The 21,630-nt window shown below is 46.3% G+C and overlaps 1 protein-coding gene across 1 annotated transcript in view; it reads left to right on the top strand.

Annotated features, from left to right (window-relative positions):
- Positions 1 to 21,630, top strand: part of LOC147692257 (maestro heat-like repeat-containing protein family member 1) — a 75,497-nt gene that overhangs the window by 44,111 nt on the left and 9,756 nt on the right. Inside the window, exons 5-6 of the mRNA XM_086936759.1 lie at positions 5,869 to 5,988; positions 7,007 to 7,105. Coding sequence (XP_086792885.1) covers positions 5,869 to 5,988; positions 7,007 to 7,105 — 219 coding nt within the window. The remainder of the gene's footprint in view (positions 1 to 5,868; positions 5,989 to 7,006; positions 7,106 to 21,630) is intronic.

Raw genomic sequence — 21,630 nt, 5'->3', positions numbered from 1 at the left:
CAGACCAGGCTCGGGGCAAGTGTCCAGCCCATTGATGTCCCTTGTATCTGATGATAGATCCAGGTATTGAATTTAAAAAGTCATTATTCTACGCTATCGTGGCACATTCGATAATAAAGTCGATCAGCGCTGCTGTTGTCCAAGTTTGTGCTCTGAGGCAGGCCTCAATGACCTCTATGGTGGCGTTTTGAGGTGAGGTGTACAAGGCCTCTGTCTAAGGTCAAAAGGAAGTTGATTTCCTGTTGATCATTGGTGTCATCAATCAGGTTTAGCATGTCCCTTGTCCTTGAGACCAGTGGTATAAGGTAGTGGTCGCAGAACTTACTCAAAGGTTCCAATAGAGATCCAGTGCCGTAGACGATTGGCCTTCCTGTAGGGGGGCTGTTTTCCTTGTGTATTGAGGGCAATACATAAAAGTAGCGGGTCCTTGGTAATGTATTCACCAGGAACACTGCTTCATGTTTAGCAATTCAATCTTGTGCCTCCGCCATCATGACCATGGATTGAATTTGTTTTATGAAGGTCTCAGTTGGATCTGAGCTCATTGAGCAGTAGTATCTCCCATTCGCTAGCTGGCATGGGCCTTCTTGGTTGTAATCGGTGATGTCCATCACAAATTTGCTCTGCCCTTTTCTGCTGATTTAATCACAATCAAAGGATCCTCAGTCAAGGCTTTAACTGATCTGCGTTGTTCTGGATGACAAATTGTTGAAGAACCTAGGAGCTCTTATCTGTGCAGTCTTCTTCAGTATGGCTTTTTCAAAGATGAAGACCTCACTGGGTGTCATGCCTGAAGTAGGTGTCAACTCAGAGAGAATCCGTAGTACTGAGTCCTAACTGTTATGGGTTTTCCTGTCCTGAAAAAAATTCCTGAAGGCAAACTTGCGGAAGAACTGGTGACTTTTGCTCTTCCAAAGAGGCGGGCACGAATACAAGACCTTTGCGTAGTACTGCAATCTCGTCTTCGGTGAGAGCCCTCTTTGAGAGGTTAATGACTAGTCTTCCTTGGCCGACTGACTTCTGGTCTGCATCTTGGTTCTTGTTGTTTCCAGTGCACTTGTGTGTTGTTCCTCTTCTTCTTACTCTGCTCCCACCCAAAAAAGGTTGGAGAAAGGGGTGTTGGAAGAAGGGCTGCAGTGGTTGGGAGGGGACATCTGGAATCCAGGGTACCACATTTGTCGGTGTGCTGAAAATGGGGGTATTGGATATCCATACATGGATGGTGGGGAACCCTTTACCCGTCGTTCTCATTGCTGCCTCAACTGTCATTACTTGAAATGCTGTTTGAAGAATGATGTGTCCTAGGAGATGTGATACAACCTTCGTCTGAAGAGAGCGTATGCTGCAGGAGGTAATCCGTGTGCTCGTTCATCTGAGCATTGTTCTCTGAGAGCTGTGATTTGAATGCTGAGATACTGAACCCAGCTTTCAGTGCAATCCCTGTAATGTTGATTTTGATGATGAGTGCATCAGACAGGAATTTGGCCATGTTTATGATAAGAATGAGTAACACAAGAAGGGTACAAAGTTCCCCGATGAGAGTGTGAAATACAAGTGAGTGTAAATGCGTGAGTAGCGTAGAAGATGGTAAAAGGGGAGGGGGGATTCCCTTTGTGGAACTAAAACCCTCACACACCCAGCAAGCTAGGTGTCATGCTTCATCATATGGGTTCTGCTCCTCGTCAGACTGGCGCTGCAATGTCTGACGGGCACCCACGAAGGGGCTCTTTATCGGAGATCTTTTGTTCCTGCCATATGGTGCATGCGTGTGAGAGGGCAAGTGAAAGTATAGTCGTGAAGTGGTGGTGAAATAAAAAAGGTGGGTCAGTCCACAGAGAACTTTATTGGCGTGGCTAACTCCCTTGATTAAAAAGGGGTGGGAGGGGAGATATATGCTGAGACAGATACACAACAGAATATCTTCCACCCTCAGGTCAGGTCAACATGTTTCTTGCCGTCATGACAATTCTTCAGGACCTAAGTGCTCAGTACTACACAGTGAAAAAAGTAAATGAATGTAAATTACAACCTTATTCCTTGTGGTCAATAAGTAGGCAGGCCAATTGGTCCTGCTTATGCGATGCGACCCTAAGCAGTTCCCTAAGGTGCCCCGCAGTCTGCTCCTGTGGGACCTGCAACAATGAGTAAGGTACCCAAGCGGCGTGCGGTCCTCACCGTCAAACCTACCCCCAGCAACGTCTGGTCAGGACGAGGGGTGACAAGAATTAGCCAGTAATGTGTGTATTCCATGCAATTTGTGACCATTCTCATCCTGAACACCATATCATCAAGAAACAGGCATTGTGCTGCAGTTACTAAGAGCCCGTTGGGTGCTATATTGGCTCTAAGGTAAACTGAAGATGTCCTTACTTGTGTGACCACCTTCACCTCCAACTCCGATCAGATCAAATGCACCATTATGTAACATTGGGGTATTTTATGCACTGGGTCCCTTTGGATTCCACAGCCACAATTCACTTTTAAGAGTACCCAGAGCAACCTGAAGGACCTCCTGGTATACATGAGACCCCATGTTCAACAGTCCCACAGGCAGAAAACCTTGTGGGCCTTACAACCTGTCGCGAGACAATATCCTTGTGGGACCTGCTGGGTATGCCCACTCACTGAACATTCCAAAGAGGTCAAATTGAGCCCCCAATTCACCTGGATACAGAAAGGTCACACTAACTGCAATACAACAAAAACTGTGTTGACCTGATCACCTGCGCGTGTGGCCTTCTTTACGTGGGAATGACCACGAGGGCTATCAAAGCAAGAATATCAGAGCACCTGGGCAATATCTGCTGCAGGCACAGCACTACAAAAATGTGCAATAACTTTTGTGACTCAAACCACTCTCCAGATGACCTCCAGTGGATGCTTTTAGAAGCAAGTAGCTCGTGAAGCTCTGTTAACCTTTTCAGAAAGGAGCAATGGTGGATTTTCTGCCTCTACTCCAACAGCAAAGGTGCGAACGATGAAATCCTTTTGTGTGAGGTGTAATTCCCCAGTCAGTCCCCTGTGACATCAGATACTCCCTTACCATGGAAGCATTAATATTCGCTTCATACATGGGATCTTATTTAACATATCACCACTAACACCATGTCACATATGGGACGGCCTGCTATGGAGTCTCACACACCACACTAAGACGTGCTTATGGTAAGCATTTTGTGAATGGCCATGGGCCTCTTCATCATTAACACAAATGTTTCTGTTGATACCAATGAGGCAGTACCCCCCATCAAAACATTAACTGCTTAACCGCGGTGTGAATTCTGCCGCGGTGCTGCGTTTTTAATCAGTGGGCGGGGCCGCGTCAGCAAACGGACTTGCACAGCACTACGGAGGTAGTGCTCGCGATGGCCGTTGGCCGACAGGAGCACTAAAGGGGTTAAACTGTCTTAATCTACTGTTTCAGACACTGCTGTACTAATACTATTGATGACTTTGGGCATTTGACTGCCACACACTCAAAGATAGCTGCCACTGAGGGATGATAATTGCACTACACCAGCATGCAAGGGTTCGCTCCTATTGGCTTGAGCATACCCCTTCTCTTCTCCTCATTAGCCATTGGCCCAATAGTGCTATCCAAGCATCCTAATATATTGGGAATAGACCACTTGGCCGTCCCATGTTACTTTTTAATGAATAGGCCCATATATCCAACATGTACTTAGATGTCAATATACCTAGATTTCACCATGAGGGATGGCTAGCGGTTATCTGCACCGGGCTTTCTCTCCGTCACTATATATCTGAGAGCAATTAGGTGCCCCATAGTTTTCTACTACTGTCACTGTCCATTAAGAAAACATTCAACAGTCTCAGTTTACTGCTTAGATGCTGCCTTTCAAAAACCATTGTTGACTTTGGGCTGGCCTGCATTTGACCATTACACATTCCGAGATGGCCACCACTGAGGGATGATACCTATGTTACACCAGCATGTGAGGGGCTTGCTCCTATTGGATCAATATCGCCCCTCCTCTCCTGTCCTCATTGGCCATTTTGTCATCCCTCCTTCCTGTAGCTGCACGCATCCCACCTGAGATCAATCACTTCAATACCCGCACCTTAAAAGGCAGGTCTTCTCCTCTGCGGAGTCTCTATCCAGGTGACCGGAGGAGGGTAGGTCTCTGGCACTCTCTGTGCAGAAATCACATAAGTATGGTTGCTTCTCTAGAAAACTCTCAGCTTTTCCTTTTCTTTTCACCCTAAGGTCATTTGGGTCCCCTTGATTTACTGTTTCTTTATGTTGGGTATCATTGCTCTTACCACAGTTAGCAGCTAAGCACTACCCTCAGCTTTTGACATATGGGCATTATAGATTGATCCAAAGGATAAGACAGGTCATTCACACCTGAGGACAACTAATCACTTATGATACACTGTGTAACACCAACACAGATTGGTTTTAGTTTGTCTGTTAGACCAATGTCGACTTTCCTGTTCTGTTATATTTGATGTATCAGTGTGGAATGTATGTTATTATCCCGCTGTCTTTTTCACGGAATCACAACGCGGTTGTTACAACAACTGCGTTGTAATTCTGCATACCATTACTCAGCAAGTTGGAATGATGACTTCCAGAGGGGGGTCCCTGGATGTTGAATTGTATAACTTACTATTCCAACTCCAGTCTGTGCGGACAATAGGGAAGGTGTTGGATATTAAATCCAACACCTTCCCCCCCCCGCAAGTCGTTGTTCCAACTTGCGAAATAATGGTATGCGGAATCACAACGCAGTCGTTGTAATGACCGCCTTGTGATTCCCTGCTGGGAAAAAGATTTGTGGAAACGCTGTTTACCATCAGCGTGTGCTTCGCTTCTTTCACGTTGTGGTAACTGATCAGCGCCAACAATAGCATGAACATATCTACCTTAGGAGACACTATGATACACTGTGCTGAAAAAGGGATCCTGGTCTGGTGACGCATTGGACCATACATTAAAAACATTTGTTTACTGTGTGTTTTCTCTATTTTCTCATTAATTTTCTAGGTTGGAAGATCAATTTTAAACTTTTTGAGCAAGGTATTTTTCTCCAGGGGAATGCCTTCACTGCATATTACGTCTTAAGTGAGGGGTAGGTTTATCCCCCTTTTCTTTTAGATCCTGAAGACGTAGCGGAGATCTATTTTGGGCATCAGTCGGTAAACAAGTCAACCGGACCACACTCACAGGATACATCATGTCCCTGTAGTATCCCCTACCAAATTATGATTTTTTAATCCTGCCAGGAGAACCATCACATTAAAGTTAAATTCGGTGTGTCTTAGACAGCTTTAGTGTCCCTTTATTTCAATATACACATTCACTCCACCCCATACATTCAAAACGCCCTCACACTGGCGCTTCTCATCAGACAGCAAAAAAATGAAAGGTCTCTGCTAAAGCGACCCTTTGTGGAGCCCTACGAGGAGCAAGTCCAATGATGATACATTACATCCTCATGGATGTGTGAGGGTACCTAGAAATAATTTTTAGGATTCCTGCTTCTTTTCCCGCAATTTTTTCTTCTTCACTTTCTAGAAGAAAAGTAACTCCACTGCTTTTTGCATTAGCAGTTTCTGAGCCTAAGTACAGAACCTTTATTGTTTCCCACCCCCTCCCCTTTTTTGTTGTTTTGAGTCATATTCATGGCCATGTACAAATCTTTACAATGTTCATAAGATATAACATAACATTACATAATAAACATTTCTCTCAACTCATTAAAAGCAATTTCAAAGTGAGAGACAACGTGTGTTGAGTTTAATCAAAGATGAATGCTCCTCTATAAGTAAGACTCTCATAGAGTGGGCAAGAGGTGCTGCTTATTCTGAACTCGGACTGTCTTTAATTCACTCCCATATTAGGGTTTTATTTTCCGGTGCATCGGCAAATGCCTCGCCGCCTGTGATGATACAGCGCTGATCTTACATTTCCTTCGACGCATGTTCTTATCTGCCCGCTTCATCTTAACTCCTAACCATTCAGTAAGTACCAAGTGTATTTCTTACAATAATCATAGATCTATTCCCCTGAGATAAAATGTCCCCCTGTACAACCAGAACAGACACATGTTGAGAAGGAAGTCATAAGGGACTGAGGAGCATCTTGGTGTACATTGTTCAGGTTTGTACCTTCATTACAGGAGCTTGACGGTAAATTAATGATGACCAGTGAAACCTTCCTCACTCAGCACTTCCTCTCATCCATAAGTGTGATATCTACTCCATGGATAGCCACATCATATCATACTGAAAACCCTCCACAGAGTAGATGAGGACTAAGTTAGCAGAAACTAGACAAATAGTTCCTTTGTTCAGGTGACCACTGCTGCATTTCATCTGGGATAGTTAGGCGCCTCTTTAGGTGATCTCTCCTGATAGATGCAAGTGATTGAATAAGATTAGCCAAGTTTAATCAATATAGCATATAAAGCGGAGGAAGGTCTAAAGCTGTGTAAAAGCTTTTAAATGATTCTCTCAGAGAGACCTACTAAAAAGACAACAGAGCTGTCTGTTTCTACCTGTTGTCAGGGGGGAGTTCTCAAGGATTGAAGGGCAAAGCCGAATCTGGTGTAATCCCTGCACAGTAGACTTGAGGGAGAAAGGATAAGCCCTCGTGCTAAAGAAATCTCACTCCTTCGTCACAAAATAGGCTTGTGAACTGAACTTTCTTTGCAGTGCCTTTATGTGAAACAGTAAAGAGAGAACCTAGTGACGGAGCACAGATACTGACTGAACTCTTATCTTCTTATCCAAAGATGCTTCTTCAGTCCCATGGCAAGGACACTCCAGCATAGTTGTATAAGAGTATCCTTAAATCATGCTTTCTGGGCACTGAATATATTTGCTTTAGTATCATTCACCAATACCAGTTGTAAACACTGAAGGTCCAATCAAGAACCCCATCTTTAGCTTTTCTTTCTAATATGGAATCTCTTGTCCTAAATATCTGTGTTTGGTTAATGTGTCCCTGAGGCTGTGAGTTGTCTTTCATTCTTTGCAGGATATAGTAATTGGCTTTCAAACATGTGCCAGAGTTCATGAATTCGAATGCCGTCAAGTACTTGAAGAGTTCATGGGTTCCCTTTTAGCTACTGAGCAGGTAAGAACCATGCATCTCTTTCTGGTCATAGTTTGAACTTTTCCCAGCAGCAGCAGTTCACATTTGCAAAAGTGTATTTTAAAATTAGATAAAAGTTTACAAGGAAAAACACTAAAATATGTCTAAAGACTTATGTGGTCTACAATACTGAAAACAAAAATGTATCAAACAGATGGCCAGTGCAGCCTCCGATGCCTGATGTGTACATAACATTTGTTGAAAAAATATAAAAATTTGTTTAAAACATTTATTTTGATGGCATTTATGATATCAAATGCAACAACCTCTTAAATTCACCATTAATGACAAGTAATTCAACCTTCACTTCCTCCTTTGGATTACTCATGACTTCAGAAGTGATAGAGCACAGACGGAAAGACCGCTCTCCAAGACAACTCATATTTAGGAATGTGGGTGTACAATTCAAGACCTACAATTCAAGACCGGGTCTAAGACCAGGCCCTGGACCCAAGAGTGGCGGGGTGCTCAGGAGCAAACGTCAGGCTGGGCTCTGAATCCCCAGAATACAGAATGCAGCAGCATTGAGGAAAGGGACAGGGATGAGGGTATATACCATAGCACACAGCTTACTGTGTTCAAAACTGCTGCTGAAATAGTGACTGGTCCTGGCCAGGAGGCAACTGGTACTGACCCTGGTGTGTTTTGATACAGGATTACCAGTCCTCTCTTTTGGCAAGATGGATGGGCCTTCATAAGGTCAACGTGAACAACCCACCCTGACAAATGGCAGTGTATTGCAGTATGATTGCATTATAGGGGCTGAGAGCATAGTTCTGATAGCACCCAATACTATGTTGGCTAAAATACTGCTTCCAAGTTATTAAAATCAAATCGGAGCGCTCAGTCAGATCTCATTGGAAGCAAGCCTATAAGACCCGACAATGAGATCTTAGATAGGACTAAGATGGGCTGCAAGCAAGACAGGAAAAGTTGGGGTATAAGCTGCAGAGGGCTGCATTCTTCTCTGCAGTTTTTTTCCTCACCCACAGAAACACTCGGTTTACTTGTGTACTTTCTTTCTGGTCTCCTCCTTTGACTTTGTGCACATGTTCATGTTTAACAGCGTGAACAGCGTAATAATAATAAATTACGTTTTCATTTATAGGTCTTGTAATTGTATTTTTGTCGTTTCATAGAGTCGTCACATGTCTTGAAGATACTATTTTTTAATAAAATAATAACCCAGGCACAAATAAATATCACGTAGGCCCAGTGCTTTAAGTGGGCTGGGTCTTGCCGGTGCACCAGCTGTTCTAAAAAGCATGTGCGGGGACAGCTCCCTATCAGGCTCTTTATTTGCTGACACCCTCTGGGCAGAAACCTCAGTTTTGTCTGACTCCTGTTTTCCCTGGAATGTCTGCTCTGATCCAACTGCTTGAAGAGCTAATGTTCATTGCTGCTGGGAAGCGTGGCTCTTTTCCCAGTGCAGCACACTGTGCAGAACAGCAAGGCGCTTTCTAATATAATGCAGAATACATCATTACAGTGTTCACCACAAATGACATTAACTTTCATTGTCCTCTACTAGAGAAGGTTTCTACCCTTCATATGCTTGTATACTTTTACAGTCAAAGCAACTCCTTACATGCTGTTGTTACACAAAAGGACATATTCCCCAGCCAGGGCACTCCAAGGCCATGTTATGCTGTTCTCTGTTTTTTAATCTGTCAGTTTATTCAGAGCAAGCTTTGTCCGGGGGCACTAAAGCACTTTACATGTGAACAATACGTTTTTACGTGACAACTGTTTTGCAGGAAGAAATGCTTTGAGTGTGTAATCACACCGGGAAACCTCTTGGAGTAGCTGTGCGCCTTACAAATTCAAAATAATAATAATAATAATCGAGGTTTTGGAACATGCATTTTGTTAAACGCCAATGTTGTTAAAAAGAAGTTGCGCTGAAAAAATAGTTAGGAGGGAAAGGCAAGGAATGTACTTGAATATCCCTCTTTAAACACAGGAAAAAACAGGACCCATTTAAACTAACCTTTGCAAATCCACCCTTTGAGAGAGAAAAGACTTAAAAGGAAACAAATTATTTGAAAAGGACCAAGCATGTATACCCTCAGATATAGCCAACAGAAATACATACCATTGAGAAAGCCGACAGCCCTGCTAGTTGTATATGCAATGTTACTTGCTGTAGTATATATCTGGATGCAATGACAGAAGTACCAAAATATCAGTGGGGCGGCACACTATGCAAAAGCACATATTTTTAGCTCATGTGTTATAAGCCACATGCTTATTTATATCTGCCTCGCCCCTTTGAGAGACCCACCAGTGTTTCATCCCACAAAGCATGCTCCGAACAGTAACTTGCTACATTCCATTTTTTTTTCTTTCTGAGCATGATGAACTGGCAACTGTGGTAAACGTTTATGCATGTGGTAATTCAGCATTATTCAAAGCTGGGAAAAGCATAGGGGTATTGTGTTGGATATTTGCATAATTCACCCTGGCAGCTGGGGTTGTTGCAAATTGCTGGGGGCTTTGTTTCAATTATTTTGTGGCTAATCTTGTTAATTGTTCTCTGATTCTAACTCCTGTGGCCTTGCCCCCCCCACACTGCAGTGGAACTGAAAGTGCGAGCAATTAATTGTCCCTGGCCACGGCCCACCTGGTCAATCTGCAGGTAGGGCCTTTCAGTGCATAACGTGGCGGACACTGAAGCAGCCTCTCACTCCGTGTGTCGCCTGTTCAATAAAATGTGAACATCAGCAGATTTTCTTAGAAAGTAAATGTGGGTGAAAAGGTTGGCATGTGTATGGAAATGAGTGGCAAGCCCTACGTAACCACACTATAAACATTCTGGAAACAGTGGAAGTCATTTTACAATCGTTATCTGATCTGAAGAAACCTTCTACATATGTTTCTTTTCTTAAATGGGATCATACTGTAATTGCATGTACAGGTGATTTTCCTAGGATTACCTTTGTACACGTGTGCTGCTTTCGTGGGCATTGTCCCAAGGGCATGATGAAATGTTGCACATGTGTTAGCACTCATAATTTCTGCATCTACAATTTTGTCCACTGCCCCTATATCGTGGCCAAAGCACACGCAGCCATTTTCTTTGTTGGAAATACTGCTACCACCGATTCATAAACCACAATATCTTCTTGGTCGCTCTTGCTTGCTCTCTGCCTCTGAGAACACGGAAGAGAACACATGTGTGCTGGCACAGGCAAAGCATTGTAGCACTATTCAAGTATCTCTCTGATGATAAACTACACATCTAGATGAAGTCATGTTTTTTAAGTCTCTGGCTGTCTCAAATTGAGATGTACTGCATCTAGTATATGGGCTTATGCCTGCCAATAAGCTTCCCGTTCTGATAGATACATCTGCCAGTGGATTCCTCACCTTGTGAATATCCCCTTTCGTCAGCAATGTTCGGAAAATTCTTTGTAGCACACCGGCGTGGACGACGTCATAGGAGCACGACATCGCGCGCGACTCCGTCTGACGTCACTGACTCCATATTAGGCCTACGTCGGCGTGATGACATCAGTTCCCTTTTTTCTGCGTCGTCGACGCTAACGGTTTCTGGGATCTTCTGTGATTCAGATAGTGACTTTGTTACTATTTGTAGTTACTGTGTTTCTGTTCTTCGTCGAAGATGTTGTCGAAGAAGACGGGGTTTAAGCAGTGCAGCACGTGTGCCCGGATGATGTCTATGACAGATCCACATGACGATTGTTTGTGGTGTCTGGGTTCAGACCATGATGTCAAAGGCTGTTGATCCTGCTTTAAGATGAACCCTAAGGCTTTGCGAGAAAGGGAGGCTAAACTTCTGCTGGCAAAGGTGAAAGGTAAAGAAGCCAAGAGATCTTGGAGGTCAAAGTCTAGACGCTCGAGATCGAAGCCGAAGTCCAGATCGAAGTCGAGATCGAGGGACAGGTCGGAGTCGGCGTCGAGGCTGGCTTCGAGACATGCTTCGGGTTCCTTGAAGAAAAAACACAAGAGGAAGAAGCATAGTTCAAGACATCATTCTTGGTCATCGGACTCGAAAAGGAAGTCTTCTTCTCGAAGACATCATAAGGATTTTGTGTCTCCTTCTCCTGTTTGTGAGCCTGAAGGTGGTGCCTCGCCTGTACGATCTCGAGAGAATTCTCCGGATCCGGAGCTGGAACAGAATCCGGATTCGTGTCAGTCTTCGGAGCATGAAGAAGTTGTGGAGATTCCTCAGGCACTGACTCCGGTGGATAACCCAGAGGGACAAGAGGAGCCGAATCCAGAGCAGCCTCCTTCGGAGCGGCCATTGGGTTCGTACCCTCCCTCTCCTGGTCCTGGACAGGACCCTTTGCATTTCCTTAATGCCATGTTTGGCGTCTATGCGAGGGCAAGGTACCCCTCTGGAGCACCTGCGGGTTCCATGGGTCCATTGTCGTTTAACTTGGGTGTCCCTCAAGCTTATGCTCTGGCGCCTTTTCTGCCGTTTATGCCGACGCCATATCCACCTTGGCTCGGTGCGGCGCCGCCGAGGTCATCGACTTCGCACACGGCTTCACCGGCTCCGGAGCGACCTCGGGATTTGGATCGAGGCTCGACGCCGGTTCCGGCTTCCCATCCTCCAACTGTTCCGGCCCCTCGTTCGACGCCGGCTCCGACTCCGTCGGAGTCATTACCGGATCCGACGACTTCGATTCGTCTGGAGTGGTCGAGGCGTAGAGACCAGTGTCTCCTGTAGGAGAAGGAATATGAGGACCCTGAAGTGGAGGAAGGAGAACTTCAGGAGCAGGAGGATTTTTTTGTGGATCTCCATAGTGCTAGTGACCTAGAACTTTCTCCAGAATGGGGGTTGCCTGCAGTTTCGGATGCACCCTCTAAGGATGTGGCGCCATACCATGTGGTTATTAAAAAGGTTGCTGAGCTGCTAAATTTGACTTTGCCTCAAGTGGAGTTCAAATCTAATATCCTCACAGAGGTTTTACATTCGCCTTCTTCAGTTGTTGAGCCGGCTCTGCCATTCACTGAGGCTCTGACTGACCCAATTTTGGAAGTCTGGAAAAAACCTTTATCTGCTCCTGCGGTGTCCAGATCAGTGGCGAGACGGTATAGGGTAGCACCTGGTGACCCTGAGTTCTTGACTTCCCATCCTTCGCCGGAGAGTCTAGTGGTGCAGGCCGCTTGTTCGAACAAGTCAGCAGGCTCTTTTCCCCAGGTACTTGGAGATAAAGACTCAAAGAAATTGGATCAAACTACTAAAAAGGTTTTCTCATCAGGTAACATGGCTCTGAAGTCTACGAATGCTACTTGCCTGCCGGGCAGATACGTGCATGCCTTAATGGATTCGGTTAAGCAATTGTCATCTAAGCTTCCGGAGGAAGATAGAAAGAACTTCAATGAGGTTGTCTCTGACACTCAGGCGGCAGCCCGCCAGGTTATTCAGAGTGGCATGGACACGGCGGACTCTGTGGCCAGGATAATGGGTACTTCGGTGGCCACCAGAAGAGCCGCTTGCTAAAATCTTCTGAGCTTTCAGCAGACATTCAGGCTGTTCTTATGGATTTGCATTTTGACGGCACTGGCCTCTTTGGAAAGAAAGCGGATGCGGCATTGGAGAGGTTCAAAGATAGCCTGGCGACGGCTAGGTCTTTGGGCCTGCAAACTAGAGGCTCTTCCACTAGGAAGTACAGGGGCTTTGGGAGGTCCACTTTTTTCGTCCCTATAAACAAAGCCAACAACAGCAACAACAACAGAGCCCTTTGTATAAGTCATAGAGAGGTAGACAAAGGGGTCGTTCCCGTGGACGTCAAGCCTCCTTCGTCTCGACTTCCTCCTCTAATATCCACCCCCCACCTACAACAGCAAAGCAGCCCTAGATCCACCATTCCGGATCATGCGGGTCTGGTAGGGGGTCGGCTTACTCATTTTCTACGGGATTGGAAATCGGTTACATCAGATCTTTGGGTTCTCAATCTCGTAGAAAATGGGTATGCACTTCCTTTTCAGGAGTTCCCTCCCAATTACCCTCCTTGCCAAGGTTATTGTTCGGAGGACCACCTGCTTCTCCTGCAGGATGAAGTTCTGGCACTGTTCAGAAAGGGTGCGTTAGAGGTGGTTCCGGAGCAGGAGAGGGGTCAGGGTTGCTACTCCCGGTATTTCCTGATCCCCAAAAAGGATGGCAGACTTCGTCCAATCCTGGATCTCAGGATCTTGAACTTGTATCTGAAACAGGAAAAGTTCAAGATGCTCACTCTTGCGCAGGTTCTTCAAGCGCTGTTGGAAGAAGACTGGATGGTGTCGATCAACTTGCAGGATGCTTATTTCCACATCCCCATCCTGAAGTCGCACAGGAAGTATCTCCGATTTACGGTGGGGTCGCAGCACTACCAGTTTGCGGTCCTTCCGTTTGAACTTACTACTGCGCCTCAAGTTTTCACCAAGGTGATGGCAGTGGTGGCAACACATCTCAGAAGGTCGGGGATTCCTGTATTCCCGTATCTGGACGACTGGCTAATCAAAGCGGAGTCGCCGGAGAAGGTGCTCCATCATCTGCAAGAGACAACTCAGTTGATGCACGGGTTGGGTTTTTCAATAAATGTACCCAAGTCTCACCTGGTGCACTCCCAGTGCAACCTGTTCATGGGTGCGGTACTGGACACTAATAATAATAATAATAATAAATTGATACTTGTATAGCGCACTACTCACCCGCAAGGGTCCCAAGGCGCTTGTACGAATACCGCTGTGGAACCCATCCTGGCTTTCCCTGTGAGGCGTCCACTCCTGGCCACCCCCAAGGTGGAGGCCAGGCATCCTTAGCGTTGTGGGGGCCGTTGTGGAGATTAAGCAAGCTATTGCCCAGAGTTGCAGAGTGGGACTCCATGATTGGAATAGGCACCGAGGCGAGAATTATCAGGTCCGTGGAATTTTGAGCCCAAGACCCGCCGAGGCGGGGAATTGAATCCTAGTCCCGGGCTAGACCTCTGCATCAGGGTCTGCCGCTTTAATCATTGAGCCACACTTCTCCACACTACTGTATGCCGTGCATTCCCTCCTCCTCAAAGGATTCGCGACATACAGGAAATGATTCCTTTATTCTACAATGGAGCGGTTGTTCCAGTCCTGAGGGTCCTTCGTCTGCTCAGTCTGATGGCTTCCTGAATTCTGTTGGTCAACCATGCACGCTGGCACATAAGGGCACTCCAGTGGTGCCTCCGCAGGCAGTGGTATCAGCACGACGGAGATCTCAGGGAGTCAGTGAGGATCTCCAGAGAAACTGCAGTGGATTTGTCTTGGTGGAGCGTGGAAGGCAATCTGTCTCAAGGAAAGCCTTTTCAACTTCCTCCATTGGTGGCCACAGTGATAACGGATGCATCCACTCTAGGGTGGGGTGCTCATCTGGGGGATCTGGAGGTCAAAGGTCTTTGGTCTCCAGAGGAAAGGTTGCTTCACATCAACCTTCTAGAGTTGCGGGCTATACGTCTGGTGCTCAAGGCCTTCCTCCCTTCCCTTCGCGGTCAGTCGGTTCAAGTCCTGACGGACAACACGACCGCGATGTGGTATGCCAACAAGCAGGGAGGAGTAGGGTCGCAGTGTCTCTGCAGAGAGGCTCTGCGTCTCTGGTCCTGGGTTCAGGACCACCATATTTGTCTGATGGCAAATCATCTGGCCGGAGTTCTGAAAGTACGTGCAGACATTCTCAGTCGGCAGTTCTCAGCCGACCACGAGTGGAGGCTCCATTCAGAGGTTGTTCACGACATCTTTCAGATGTGGGGGACTCCTTGGGTGGACCTGTTCGCCACTCGCGAGAATGCTCACTGCCTGTCATTCTGCAGTCTCCAGTATCCGATGCAAGGAGCTTAGGGGGACGCGTTTCAGTTGAGTTGGGGAAGTCAACTCCTTTACGCGTTGACTCCCATACCCTTGATTCCTCGGGTTCTGAGGAAGATTCGCCAGGACCGGGCCCAAGTTATATTGGTCGCTCCGGATTGGCCAAGAAGGGTGTGGTACACGGATCTTCTCCACCTCTCCTCTCACCCGCTGCTCCGTCTCCCTTTCAGGAGAGATCTCCTCTCTCAGATGGAGGGGCAGGTTCTGGTTCAGGTTGCTGGGGCAGCTGCGCGCTATAGAAATATAAATAACATAACATAACATAACATAACCCCCACCTCCAGACATTACACCTTCATGCCTGGAGATTGAACAACCTGAATTCCTTTTCTCTCCCACACAATGTGATGGATGTCATTCTTTCGGCCAGGCGTGACTCAACGAAGTCCATCTATTCGTATAGGTGGTCTACATTTGTTGCTTGGTGTGGCGAGAAGTCTATTGACCCTTTGAGGGCTCACTTGTCCGATATTTTACAGTTTGCTCTTTCTTTGGCGCAGCAAGGATTTGCTGTCGCCACAGTCAAAGGTTACCTTTCGGCGTTGTCTGCATTTCTCTGTTTGCCAGATCAGCCATCTCTTTTTAAATCACGTGGTTTTGAGGTTTCTAAAGGGCCTCACTAATAAGTTCCCTCCTTCTCCATTTGTCTTGCCTCAATGGGACTTAAATCTTGTCTTAACATTCTTGATGGGTTCTCCCTTCGAACCCTTACACAAGTGTCCTATGAGGCTTTTGTCTTTTAAGATGGTCTTCCTACTTGCGATCACCTCAGCAAGGAGGGTAAGTGAGCTTCAAGCTCTTAGTTCCAAGCACCCATTCCTGACCATACATGCAGAACGTATGGTTCTTAGGACCAGGGCTGCTTTTCTGCCTAGGGTGGTAACTCCCTTCCATCTAGGTCAATCTATTACCCTTCCTACCTTTTATCCTCCCCCTCACCCTTCCAAGGAGGAAGAGAGACTGCACCGTCTGGAACCTAAGAGGGCGGTGTCCTTTTATCTTGATAGAACAAGAGACTTTCGAGTGGATGACCAGCTGTTTGTTGGTTTTGCTGGCTGCCGGAAGGGTAGAGCGGTGCACAAGCGCACACTTTCCAGGGGGATAATTCTTTGCAGCAAGATCTGCTACTCCCTGGCGGGTAAGGACCCTCCTGAGGGTATAAGAGCTCACTCTACCAGGGCAAAGTCTGCTACTTCTGCGTTGTCTAGAGGTGTACCTGTTGAGGACATTTGCAGAGCCGCGACTTGGGCCTCCCTCCACACTTTCGCGAAGCATTACTGCTTGGATACCGAAGTGAGGAGGGACGGCCACTTTGTGCGCTCTGTCCTCCAAGATTTCCTGGTATAGCAAAGTGGACACCCTCCTCCGGGAGTGGGGACTGCTGTGGGACTCTATTCACAAGGTGAGGAACCCACTGGCAGATGTATCTATCAGAAGAACAAGTTACTTACCTTCGGTAACGTTTTTTCTGGTAGATACAGTATCTGCCTGTGGATTCCTCACTGACCCACCCGCCTCCCCGTTGTCCACTCTGCTTTACCTGTGTTTATGTATATTTTTGTATATTTATGTTTATGTTTGAAATAGGTTTTCTTAGCTTGGCTACACACTAAGTGTGTGAAATTTTGAAATGTATGTACTGTATACAATGTATTTGTATATATCTACTGTCATTGGTCCGTCTGGTTGCCTCGAAGGCACGGAAAAAAGGGCGGAACTGATGTCATCACGCCGACGTAGGCCTAATATGGAGTCGGTGACGTCAGACGGAGTGGCGCGCGATGCCGTGCTCCTATGACGTCGTCCACGCCGGCGTGCTACAAAGAATTTTTCGAACGTTGCTGACGCAAGGGGGATATTCACAAGGTGAGGAATCCACAGGCAGATACTGTATCTAGCAGAAAAAGCATTACCGAAGGTAAGTAACTTGTTCTTTGCTGCCACCATCATCACTCTTCAATTTTGTCCACATAATTCCACTGCATACCATGCCACATATCTCCACTACACAACTTCACACCACGCCACACAATTCTGCAACAAAGAATTCCAATCTACCACATCTCTCACTTGCACTATCACTAGCCCTGTCACCTCTCCCCTACACACCCACTGCCCCCTAATCTCTCCCTCACACTCCCGGTACTCCCTCCCATCTCGCAATCCCACCGTCCCTTTCATCACTCCCTCATACTCCCTGTCTCCTCTCTATCACTTTGAGTCTCATGACGAGCTCAGCTCGTCATGAGCCACGGTGCTCGTATGCTCATGACAAGCTCAGCTCGTCATGACCATTAGAACGCTCGCATGCCGGGCAAATTCCCCTGCTGTATGAGCGTTCCAAAGAAACGGGTGAGTACAAGACCACCGTGGCTCATGACAAGCTGAGCTCGTCATGAGCACGGGGGCGCTGTGCGCCCCCCACCCCCCAGCATAGCAGGGGAATTTGCCCAGCTGTGAAGGGGCTATACTGCCTGCTCACTCAGGCTACTTTCCTGTACCACCTCATGCTCTGCACTGGTCCAACTCTCGCCTCCCCCATTTGGGCCCCCTTTTACTCGTATCTCCATCTCTCTCTGTCTCTTACTTTCTCTGACCCTTCTTTCTCGCTCTCTCACACTCTGTTCTTGCCTCTCTCATATGGTTCAATTCATGTCTTCCAGCACAGTTTTTTTCCTGGCCTTTTCAAAAAATTTCCATCCCTCAAACCCACGCTCTCCTCCTCTTCTTCGGGTGTATTCTGTGTACACATGTGCTCCCTCTTTATGCATCTGTGGCTTGCTCTCCCCTTCTTTCTCACACACTCTTTCTGCTCCTCTAGCTCAAATTCAATCAGCACTTTGTGCACAAACTACCTATTCCTGTGTATCCTCCTTTCTATCTATTCTGTGCAGCTCTCACCCCTTTCTATTCACCATGCCACATTATTCCACCACAGAAATACACCATACAATTCCATCCAACACAATTCCACAACTAACAATTCCAATACAACCCACATAATACATCTCAACACCACATACATCCACTACACTCCAAACCAAGACACATAGGTAAAAGAGTTTGTCATTTACAATGTCAATAGCTCTAACTCTCGCAAAACGAAGACATATTGTATTGCAAATGTTTGTTAAATTATCCAAGCCAATAACTGCGCAGGTCTCTGCTTATTGACTGAGGGGTATGACAGGGGTGATGAAGATGCTCAGTGGCTAACAAAAGCAAGGCAATGAAATGCTCAGACTAGATGAATAGTTTAGAAAAATGCACCAGCACCAAAAAGTCGGTGCCTACCTTTACCCCTTGCGTGCTCATAACGGAACCGTTCCGTCACGAGCCTCGGGTGGGCTGTGCTGGTGACGGAACGGTTCCATCACGGCCCGCTCGCCGTGCCTGCACGGCGTGAATTCCGCGCCTTTGCTGAGCGTTCTATTGGGCAAGCGGAGCCGTGACGGAACCGTTCCATCACAAGCACAGCACACCCAAGGCTCGTGACGGTTCCGTCACGAGCATGGGAGCGCCGCGCGGCCCCCTTCCCCCTCAGCACTGCGGCGTAATAGCCGCCGCAGCTAAGGGGTTAACCAATAGCTGCCGATCCAGAAACATGTAATAGGATTCTCTAAGAATACGTCAGCCACAACAGCAGTCCCAGCTCTTTCTAGGTAACCTTTTCACACTGCACTGGTATTGCATGTATGTATGCAGAGATATTTCTATAATCTAAACATCAGAAATATTGGAGTGTTGATGGATGGGCCAGCCCATCAAATAATGTACTCCATTTGGACAGGGCAGTGTTGGCATGTACTCCACTGACCTGGCAGATATACAGCCCACCATATGGAGGGATTTCTGCCAGCCGGAAAATTCCATGCTAGTTTGTAGGACTAGAGTCAATAACATCAAAAGTTGTGGTAAACTCCAGCTCGCACAACTGCAGGTCCGGGTTTGACTGTGAAGTGAACAGATTAGTAGCGTTTCATTGCTGCATTTCACCCTGATTCGAGAGCAGCTATTGCACAAGAGGCAATTCTTGTTTTTTAAAAAAAAATATATATCCTTTATTGGATTCACAGGAGTAAAGAACACTTGAATGGTACATCATGCATTTTTTTTGTTTTTTCCCACATCACAAGGATGCCAGTCATGGTCGCGGGACGTAACATATTTTACAGTGGTACAGCGTTGCATACAGATCAACAGAATTATAGTACAAATGTTCCAGCCGTGTCGGCTCTGTGAAGTAGATGACATCAGAATCTCACAACCAGAAAATAAAAAGGAAAATGGCAAAGGATATGTGAAACGGGGGCTATGGTCGCCCAACTTGGGGACGTGGTGTGTGTTACGGAGCTAGGGTGTATCAGTGCATCGGGAGCTCTTGGGTGCCTTCGAGTATGGACTACAGGAGTTCTGCAGGTGTCGGGGAGTGTCATGGGTTGGTAACGGGGGGGGTGCCTTGCGTGTGGAGTGCTAGGTGGGGTGTCTACATGATGGTCAAGGTGGGGTATCATCAGCCGGCGTCCCAGTGTCTCTATGTAGGGAGCCCAACATCTCGTCCCATAGTGTCGGGATCGGGAACTTTCGCAGTCCCGCCGTTTCCTCATTGTGGAGTGTTATGCTTTCTGCCCGTGCCCAATTGTCTAGGGAGGTGCGCCAGTGGTCCGCTAGGGGTGGGGTGGTACGTTTCAAATGTTTTGTTATCAGCCTTTTGGCCGTGAGGAGGCCGAGGTCCCAGAAACGGGAGTGGACCTTATTATGTTTGGTCCGCTTGAATAGGCCTAGTACGCATGCTTCCTATGTATGTGGCACCAGCATGGCAGTGCAGCGCTCTAAAGTTGGTAACACTGTCTGCCAGTATGTTTGAAGCTGCGGGCAATGCCATAGCATATGTAGCAAGTCCGCACCCTCCAGAGCACAGCAAGAGGCAATTCTTGTTGATTTGTCCTGTAGCTGGATAGTAATTTCTTTCTTTAAAAAAAATCTTTTTATTGAATTTTTAACAACGTTAAGATCACAATACTGTAGCACTGCATTGTCATCCACCCCATGCTCCCCTTGCACAACAACCCTTTTAGTTCCAGAATACCATGAAGTAGACCCCAATTAAGTCAACTGCGACCAGTCCGGTAAACTATGGCGGGATCTATGCTCCAGACAACTGTGTGCTTTCCCCCAAGAACTTCCTATGGGTTGTCTACTCTGATTTGATTTGATTTAAAAATGTGTAAAGCGCACGACTGCCCTAAGGCGTCTTGGCGCTACTCTGGGTATTTTTTGCTGCTCTTTCCACCGTCCCCAGAGTCTATCATATTCTTGTGAGCATCCTCTGGACCTATAAACTGCTTCCTTAACTAAAGAACAGTAATCCATCCCTCTTAGCCAGTTTGAGAGTGGGGAGGCCCCAAGGATCCCCAATGGCCCGCTATGTGACGTTTAGCCAAAACACAACCTATCCCAGCCATCATTTTTTGCCCCCTTACCCATACCATTGTTGGAATACTTCCATAATTCCCAATATGGGGTTGCGTTCTATCAGAAATCGACATACCATTTCTAGGTTGGAGAAAAGCAGGTTCAAATACACCTTAATCATCATCCTATTCCACATGCATAAGAGAACCTCTGGCCTGTCCCCAACTGAGACATTCAGGGCTGCTGTTACTCCCCATCCTCCACAGCCTGTCAGGGGTGTAATACATTCTAGGAACGTATTTAACCTGGTCTAATCTAAAGCAAGGTAATATTTCCAATTCTCCAGTTGCCATTGTTTGCCTCAATCCATTTGTATCATCCAAGGGCTGCAGGTCTGATTCCTTTCTTTCCTGCAATTTGTTTAGCAGGTCTGGAATGTTTATCACCAGAGTTCTGTATAAGCAAGATATGTCCTTCCTACCAATAGCTGACATCATGAGTCAGATTTCTTATGGGTTGTACTCTGTGAGAGCTGTGTACATTGTGCCTGACCGCCAATTGGTAATTTTGATTATGCATCATTAATTAAAACTGTAACATACACATAGCATAAGTGATTAAATAGGATTGACTGTGTTAAATAGCAAGGTTAAAATGAAGGTTAAAATGGCCTTATTTGACCAATGATGTCCATTTAGTGATTCTTTAGGTTAAAATCGAAAGAAAGCTGCTCTGTGCTCCTTTTGTCCTTTCCCGTGCCGATGTTGTTTTGCCTGAAAGGGATCCTTGCATAGATTTGCATATAAATAAGTCTTGTGCGAAGTGCAGCAATGCAGACTAGGCTTATGAGATTCGTGGGACCAAGTGTCTCCTATGATGGTCTTTCCGCTAAGCAGTCCTTTGATTTGTGTTGGCTGTATTGTAATGCTTATTGGAGTTGTGTAATGTGCTGGGCTAGAATGGTTCTAACTTCAGTCTCTTCTCTGCAATATTGAGAAATTTTGTAAATCGACAGGTGAATTGCATGTTGACAGATATGAAACAAATCAGCACTGCCTGTCTGAAGGAACGGATCCTGTATAGATTAAAAAGAGGTAGCAAGAGTAGATGTTATTCTTGTACTAGGCTTTTACAGTTGCAAATTATGTGCGCAAGATCTTCCGCTCCAAGGCTACATAGTTGACATGTGTTGTCTCTGGGTTTCCTCTTCCAGGGTGGAAGGTGTGGTAAGATAGGCATTATACCCA

The sequence above is a fragment of the Lissotriton vulgaris genome, chromosome 9 (genome assembly GCF_964263255.1).
Source record: "Lissotriton vulgaris chromosome 9, aLisVul1.2, whole genome shotgun sequence".
In the NCBI taxonomy this organism is placed as follows: Eukaryota; Metazoa; Chordata; class Amphibia; order Caudata; family Salamandridae; genus Lissotriton; species Lissotriton vulgaris.
This window is presented reverse-complemented; position numbering and strand designations above follow the sequence as displayed.